Source organism: Zingiber officinale, chromosome 5B, assembly GCF_018446385.1.
Source record: "Zingiber officinale cultivar Zhangliang chromosome 5B, Zo_v1.1, whole genome shotgun sequence".
NCBI classification, from domain to species: domain Eukaryota; kingdom Viridiplantae; phylum Streptophyta; class Magnoliopsida; order Zingiberales; family Zingiberaceae; genus Zingiber; species Zingiber officinale.
The window spans coordinates 76,687,202-76,696,465 of NC_055995.1; the positions used below are offsets into that span (position 1 = coordinate 76,687,202).

General features: G+C 40.9%; 1 protein-coding gene across 1 annotated transcript; it reads left to right on the forward strand.

The window, feature by feature from the left end:
- Nucleotides 1-425: 425 nt before the first annotated feature.
- On the forward strand, nt 426-932 carry LOC121986751. The gene has a single exon (XM_042540693.1). The coding sequence runs from the start codon at nt 426-428 to the stop codon at nt 930-932; it is 507 nt and encodes a 168-aa protein (XP_042396627.1).
- The last annotated feature ends 8,332 nt before the right edge of the window (nt 933-9,264 follow it).

Genomic DNA, 9,264 nt, shown 5'->3' on the forward strand with positions numbered 1-9,264 from the left:
ACCAAATTACACTATGACTATTCCAATGGTTTGTTCCTATCCATCTTAGTCGTGAGCTACTGTTTATAATTTATAAGGAACTGATAACATGATCTTCTGTGTATGACACCACACATCATGTTATCTACAATATAAATTAATTGAACAACTACACTTATCATATAAATGTAGACATTTGACCAATATGATTCTTTATTTCAAAATAAATGTTTACAAAAAACTAGACTTTTAGTATACACTCTAACAAGAAGTACCACCACCTCTCCCACCGGCCGACCAAAGAGATGAAGGCTTCCACTGTATCGTGCTCGTTCGACCAATGGGGCATGGATATTGTGGGACCCTTCCCCATGGCGACCGGGCAGTGAAAGTTTTTGCTCGTCGCGGTGGACTACTTCTCCAAATGGGTTAAAGCCGAGCCGCTGATGAGAATAACCGAGCAGATGTTCCAAAAATTCATCTTGCAGCATATCATCTGTCGATTCGACACTCTGCGTCGACTCATTTCAAATAATGGTAGACAGTTCGCCGGACGAAATCTCAAAGAATGGTGTGAGGAGTATGGCATTCAGCAGACCTTCACCTCCGTAGAATACCCTCATAGCAACGGACAGGCTGAAGTCGCCAATCAGGAGATCCTGCAGATTTTCCGAGTTCGACTCGACCACATCGGAGGTAGCTGGGCAAACGAGCTCCCCGGTGTGCTATGGGCAATCCGCACAACCCCCAAGGAAGGAACGGGGGTAACCCCGTTCCACCTGGTGTACGACGGTGAAGCGATCATCCCGGTCGAGGTCGGAGTCGAATCCAATCGAGTACAACACTACAGCAAAGACAACGCCGAGCGGAGGCTTCTGGAGCTAGACTTTGTGGATGAAATGCGCGACAAAGCAGTCGTTCTCCTGATGACTTATAGGCAGAGGATGAGATAGAACTACAATCGACGAGTGATCCCGAGGTCATTCCAGGTCGGTGACCTCGTGTGGAAGAAGGTGAAGTCGGTCGGCGACGTCACTAAACTAGAAGCTCCGTGAGCCGTGTAGGAACTTTCGAGCCGCAAAAACCGCTTTTTTGCGTTGCGAAAAACCTCGAAGTTCTTGCCACAGATTCGTGTAAAGATAAAAATTTACATATACTTAGTTTTCTCCTAGATCTACAGTAGATCTACATGGTAGAGATTATACCTTTGTAGCAAAGTCCTTCGCTTATCCCGCTCGTCCAAAAGTTGTCGGATCTCGTAGAGTGTCAAGTGAACACTCCTCTATACGTATCCACACGGACAAGAGATGGAGAAAAAACCCACTTAGAGTGTGCTAGCACTCTCAAGGGGTTTCGGCAATGGAGGATGAGGGAGAGGGAAGAAGAGAGGAGGAAGAAGAAGACTTGAATTCCAACTTAATTCCAATCAATGTGTGTGGCCGGCCACTCTTGAGAGGTTTTAAACCTCCATGTAATACCAAGAGTCATGACTCTTGGTCTCCCTCATGAGGTGGCACACACTTGATGTAGCCTTGATGATGTGGACCATCATCATTGGTCAGCCCTATGCCAAGTCACAATGAGGTGGGAATTGGTCAAGTTAAACTTAACCCTTCATCTTCCCTCTCAAATCAAGTCAAACTTGACCTCTTATCTCCCATGGTTGATCAAATCTAAAATTTGATCCAAGTCAATTTAATTTAATGAATCTCTATTCATTGATTTAAATTGACTCAATGAATCATAATCTAAATTAGACTCATTGGAAACATGAATCAAATTGAGTCCAACTCAATTAGTCTAATTTAGATTACTCTTAATCCAATTTGGTTCATCATATGAACCTAATCCTCTTGGTCCATCATATGAACTCAATCTCCATCTAATTTTCCTTTGTGTGTGACCCTATAGGTTCTTGTAATGTTGGCAATGCTCCTAAGTTCTTTTAGAAACATAAGTAATGAGCGGTATCTAGCAACACATTGTTACTACCCAAGTTACAAGAATGTTGAGATCCAACATCACCTTTGTGACTACTAATTGTGACTCTCACAATATATAATAATGTCCTTCTATCCTAGACATCTAAATTGATCAACTGAGGCATAGACCATGTCATCCTCTAATCAATTTATACCTTGAACTCCAAGTAGACTCACTCTAATCAAATGAGCTCAATATCTCATATTGACTCATTTGGGCATAGTCATGCACTTAGTGGTCTCACTCTATCAAGAATCATGATGTCACTCCCGTCATATAGGAGGGATAGATCCCATCTACATCACTCACATCCCTCTGCATAATTTGTTACATACCCAGTAATCACCTTTTTAGTCCACCCAGTTACGGGTGACGTTTGACGAAGCCAAAGTATGCAACTCCTTATGTAGGGAACCATGGTGACTTCAGGTCCAAGGACTGATAGTCATACTAATAGTCACATGAGAAAATATATGACACTCATATAACGATTCATGATACTTTCTCATGGCGGGTCATTCAATATACATTCTCCAATGCATACCCATGTGTCAACTTGATATCTCTATATCCATGACTTGTGAGATCAAGTCATCGAGTTGACCAACATGTTAGTCTCATCACATTAACATTGTCCCTGAATGTTAATACTTGACTAGGAATGATTAAGAGTAGTGTTCTCTTTATCATCCCACTATCAATTCAACCAATCGATTGATATAGATAAGAACCTTCTACTCAATGACGCTATTATACTTAGTTATTTGGCACCAATACAAGTAAGTATAATAACCATAAAGAAATGCCTTTATAAGTATAAAGGAATATGATACATCGAGTCCATACAACAATCATCATATGATTGGTTCTAGGGCTCTAACCAACAATCTCCCACTAGCACTAGTGCCAATCAGTGTAGGCTCTAAGGCCTAATGACCTAGTGTGACCATCATGCTTTCTCTATGCCAAAGCCTTGGTCAAGGGATCAACGACGTTAGCCTTTGTGGGTACTCTGCAAATCTTCACATCTCCTCTATCAATGATCTCTCGAATGAGATGGAAGCGTCGTAGTATGTGTTTGGTCCGCTGGTGTGAGCGAGGTTCCTTAGCCTGCGCAATTGCTCCATTGTTGTCACAATAGAGCTCTATAGGATCTGCTATGCTAGGAACCACCCCAAGCTCAGTAATGAACTTGCGGATCCAAACTGCCTTTTTTGCTGCTTCTGATACAGCAATATACTCGACCTCTATTGTAGAATCAGCAACTGTGTCCTGCTTCGAACTCTTCCAGCTCACAGCACCACCATTCAAGCAAAACACGAACTCAGACTGTGATCTATAATCATCCTGGTCAGTTTGGAAGCTAGCATCACTGTAACTCTTTACATCTAGCTCGTCATCGCCTCCAAATATCAAGAAATAGTCTTTAGTCCTTCTCAGGTACTTAAGAATATTCTTGACCGCTACGCAGTGGCATTCACCTGGATCTGACTGATATTTGCTCATCATGCTCAAAGCATACGAAACATCAGGACGAGTACATAGCTTGGCGTACATGATAGATCCTATGGCTGAAGTATAAGGGATCTTATCCATGCGGTCTCTCTCCTCTCTAGAAGAGGGACTTTGAGTCTTCGAAAGACTCACACCATGTGACATCGGCAGAAATCCTTTCTTGGAATTCTGCATGGCAAACCGTAGTAATACCGTGTCAATATATGTACTTTGACTTAGGTTAAGCAATCTCTTAGATCTATCTCTATAGATCTTTATGTCTAGAATACAGGCTGCTTCACCTAAGTCCTTCATTGAGAAACAATTCCCCAGCCAAGTCTTTACAGACTGCAGCAAAGGGATGTCATTTCCAATGAGTAGTATGTCATCCACATACAATATAAGGAAAACAACTATGTCCCCAATAACCTTCTTGTAGACACAGGGCTCATCTTCATTCTTGATGAAACTAAACTGTTTGATCGCATCATCGAATCGAAGATTCCAACTCCGAGAAGCTTGCTTTAGTCCATAAATGGACTTATGCAGCTTGCATACTCTTCCAGTATGCTGTGGAACTACAAAACCCTCAGGTAGTCAGGTTGTGTCATGTACACATCCTCGAGCAAGTTTTCATTCAGAAACGCGGTTTTGACATCCATCTGCCAGATCTCATAATCGTGGTATGCTGCAATAGTAAGCATGATCCGAATGGACTTAAACATCGCTACTGGAGAAAAAGTTTCATCATAATCAATACCATGAATTTTCTTGAAACCTTTAGCTACCAAATGACCCTTATAGGTAATGAGTCCATCCATGTCAGTCTTTTTCTTAAGGACCCACTTACACCCAATGGGTTTGACGCCTTCAGGTGGATCAACCAAAGTCCATACTTGGTTGGTGTACATAGATTCCATCTCGGATCTCATGACCTCTAGCCATGACTCAGAATCTGGTCTCATCACAGCTTCCTGATAGGAGGTAGGTTCATTCTCAACGAGCATAACGCCATCATGGTCAGACAAGAGAAATGAGTATCTCTCAGGCTGACGACGTACCCTATCAGACCTGCGAAGAGGTTGGTCTACTTGAACTGGTTGTTGTTCCTCAACTCTTTGTGGAACAAGCTCATCATCCACAACATTTTGTGGTTCCAGTTCAACTTCTATCAAGGCCTCAGTGTTATGGTCCATATCTTGAACTTCTTCAAGATCGAACGTACTCCCACTAGTTTTTCTAGAAACAAAGTCCCTTTCTAGAAATACCCCAATCTTAGCCACAAACACTTTGTGTTAACTGGGAATGTAAAAGTAATATCCCTTTGTTTCCTTGGGATATCTAATAAAATAGCGCTTGTCGGATTTGGGTCCCAGTTTATCTGAGACTTGACGTCGAACGTAAGCCTCACAATCCCAAATCCTCATAAAAGACACTTGGGCATCTCTCCCAGTCCATATCCTATATAGTGTCTTTATCACAGCTTTGGATGGAACACGGTTAAGTGTGAAGGCTGTTGTGTCTAGAGCATATCCTCAAAAGGATATAGGAAGATCTGTGTGACTCATCATAGATCGTACCATATCTAATAGGGTATGATTCCTCCTTTCGGATACACCATTCTACTGTGGTGTTCCAGGAGGAGTGAGTTGGGATAGAATCTCACACTCAACTAGATAGTCACGAAACTCATGGCTAAGGTATTCCCCACCTCGATATGATCGAAGTATTTTAATACTCTTGCCTAGCTGGTTTTGTACTTCATTCTTGAATTCTTTGAACTTTTCAAAGGATTGTGATTTATGTGTCATCAGATACACATAACCATATCTACTGAAATCATCAGTAGATATAATGAAGTACCTATAACCACCTCTGGCAGCGACATTGAAAGGGCCACATACATCGCTATGTATAAGTCCTAACAAGTCAGTCGCTCTTTCGCTGTGTCCACTAAAGGGAGTCTTGGTCATCTTGCCCAGTAGGCATGACTCGCATGTCTCATATGATTTGAAATCAAATGATTCCAGCTAACCATCTTTATGGAGCTGGGATAAGCGATTCTCACTTATATGACCTAAGCGACAATGCCAGAGATAGGTTCGGTTCATTTCATTTGACTTGAACCTTTTGGTACTTATGTTATAGATGGGGTTCTCTAAGTCTAGAATGTAGAGTCCATTCATCAGAGGTGCACTACAATAGAACATATCGTTTAAATAAATGGAGCAACATTTGTTCTTTATTATAAACAGAAAGCCTTTCTTGTCTAAACAAGATACTGAAATGATGTTCTTTGTAAGACCAGGCACATAACAACATTCATCTAATTCTAGTACAAGCCCAGAGGGCAGAGATAGATAGTAAGTTCCTACAACAACAACAGCAACCCGTGCTCCATTGTCTACTCGTAGGTCCACCTCGCCCTTCGTCAATGCCCTGCTATTTCTCAGCGTCTGCACATTAGTACAAATGTGAGAAACACATCCAGTATCCAATACCCACGATGCAAAAATAGATAGATTGACTTCTATAACATATATACCTGAAGTAGAAGTCTCACTCCTCTTCTTCTCAAGATCTTCCAGGTATCCTTTGCAGTTCCTCTTCCAGTGTCCGGTCTGACCGCAATGGAAACAGGTAGCATCCTTGGCAACCCCTCCTTTCGGTTTCATTACCTTGCCTTTGCCCTTGGCTTGGGACTTTCCCTTACCTTTAGGCTTGCCCTTGCCTTTATGCTTTTGCACCATCAAAACAGAGTTGGGCTTTACCTTCTTAAGGTTGAGCTCAGCAGTTCTTAACATGCTTAGCAGCTCAGGCAGTTGCTTGTCAATTTTATTCATGTTGTAATTCATTACAAATTGACTGTAGCTCTCTAGCAAGGATTGCAAGATCAAGTCAGTGGTCAGTTCTTGGCCAAGTGGAAATCCCAGTCTCTGTAGGTTTTCTATGTACCCAATCATCTTGAGCATATATGGACCTACGGGAGTCCCATCTTGCATCTTGCACTGAAACAGTGCCTTGGAGATCTTGAATCTCTCGTGCCTCGCTTGTCCTTGATATAGTTGACGAAGATGTTCAACCATATCATAAGCAGACATCAACTCGTGTTGCTTCTGAAGCTCAGAGTTCATGGTCACGAGCATGAGGCATGACACATCTAATGCATCATCTTGATGCTTCTTATAAGCATTTCGGTCATCTCGCGTGGCAGTGGCAGAAGGTGTCTCAGTAATGGGCTGCTCCAGGACGTACAGTTTTCTTTCTTGTGTGAGGATGATTCTCAAATTCCTATACCAGTCCAGAAAATTAGCTCCATTTAGCTTATCCTTGTCAAGGACAGAACGCAGGGAGAAGATGTTCATGTTTGTCGACATGGCAATCTATAATAGAAATAATGCAGAAAGTAAATATCATATTCCATTTATCATTTAATTAGGTCTTTAACTAAATGATGCTCCCACTGAATTATAGAGCTTTTGTAGAATCAAGTCATGGATGTGGTCAAACCACACTACTAGATTCATACCAATTAGCTATAATTCTCGTGGGACAAGATCCACATCATACTACGCCTTGAGTTAGTTTTGGCTAAATCGCCCAAGACTTAGTATAATCGGTAGATAATTAATTATCAATTACATCTCTATGCAACTCTTGTTTATAGGATCAAGATCCTCATTTATACTAAAGCATGAGTTAGCTTTGGCTAAATCGCCTAAGATTTAGTATAAATGTGATTTGTATCCTATCTTCCAACCGTTGGAAAATGCCTATAGTTATACCCGATCAAATAGAGTTAACTAGTTATACTCAATCTAATTGAGTTTGTACTCACCCAAGCTTTGATTGGCGGGACCAAGATTGTCCCTCCGCACCCTACCAAGATAATATGTGTTGCTCTGCTTTGGCAGATTCAACAATAACAAATGATCGAGGTAGTGATGGGTATCAAAACTTGGTAGGCATTTCGAGTTGACTTGATTAAGATCTAATCTAATCGTTAATGTGCATCATATACGCATCAAGGCACTAATTACCCTACAATAGCATGCATCACATACACATAAAGAATATAACAATATTCAAAGATAATGTGACATGGTTATGGCCCTACTACGATCTTCTCTAGCCAAAGAGAAGATCGAATGGTCAACCTAGGGATAGCACCTTCTCTAAGGTCTTCATTTGACCACCTTGTGTTGTCGGCTCCCTTCTTGTAACTCCATCTTCAATTGTACATTATAAAAGTGAAACTCGAGTTACATTCGAGTCTAAAAATATTTTACAATAGGAATATTAAAAGAAGTAGGGCACGACACACAGGTCGTGTAACAAAATACAACACGCACAACCAACTGACGGCTCGCGGGCCGTATTATGAATTACAACACACAATTTCCAATCATATTGGGTCTTTTGGGCCATAACCATGAAACACATCACACACATATTCAAAATATGCATTTTTCATAAATTTTCATAAATTTACTATCATTCTGACAACCCTTTATGAGCCGCAACTTCGCAGCGGGCTAGTTTGTTGATTTTTCAGCCGAGGTCAAGTAACAATTCCCCTTGCGGGGTTAGGGGCAGCACCCCTATTCACAAAATTAATTTTGTGAGTGTTACATAGACCTTACAGCACCTAAAATCACTTAGATCACCGATATGGCCGAGACCAACTCGTTGCAAAAAAATTTTCTTAGTGGCTAAAACCTCTAAGTGACTATACACTTGTTGTTTTGCTCCTAAGAGAAAAATACTCATAAAAATGTTAAAATTGAGTAAATCTACAGAAATTTACAGATCTACAAATATCCAATAAAATGCAAATAAAACTAGTATATGTTTCGCACGTGGCTCTGATACTACTGTAGAAACTTTCGAGCCGCAAAAATCACTTTTTTGCGTTGCGAAAAATCTCGAAGTTCTTGCCACGGATCCGTGTGAAGATAAAAATTTACATATACTTAGTTTTCTCTTAGATCTACATGGTAGAGATTATACCTTTGTAGCAAAGCCCTTCGCTTATCCCGCTCATCCAAAAGTTGTCGGATCTCGTAGAGTGTCAAGTGAACACTCCTCTATACGTATCCACACGGACAAGAGATGGAGAAAAATCACTTAGAGTGTGCTAGCACTCTCAAGGGGTTTCAGCAATGGAGGATGAGGGAGAGGGAAGAAGAGAGGAGGAAGAAAAAGACTTGAATTCCAACTTAATTCCAATCAATGTGTGTGGCCGACCACTCTTGAGAGGTTTTAAACTTCCATGTAATACCAAGAGTCATGACTCTTGGTCTCCCTCATGAGGTGGCACACACTTGATGTAGACTTGATGATGTGGACCATCATCATTGGCCGGCCCTATGCCAAGTCACAATGAGGTGGCAATTGGTCAAGTCAAACTTGACCCTTCATCTTCCCTCTCAAGTCAAGTCAAACTTGACCTCTTATCTCCATGGTTGATCAAATCGAACATTTGATCCAAGTCAATTTAATTTAATGAATCTCTATTCATTGATTTAAATTGACTCAATGAATCATAATCTAAATTAGACTCATTGGAAACATGAATCAAATTGAGTCCAACTCAATTAGTCTAATTTGGATTACTCTTAATCCAATTTGGTTCATCATATGAACCTAATCCTCTTGGTCCATCACATGAACCCAATCTCCATCTAATTTCCCTTTGTGTGTGACCCTATAGGTTCTTATAACGTTGGCAATGCTCCTAAGTTCTTTTAGAAACATAAGTAATGAGCGGTATCTAGCAACACATCATTACTACCCAAGTTACAAGAA

Excerpts from the sequence above, each read along its gene's own strand:
- LOC121986751 (XM_042540693.1), top strand. The coding sequence starts at position 426 with ATGAGAATAACCGAGCAGATGTTCCAAAAATTCATCTTGCAGCATATC.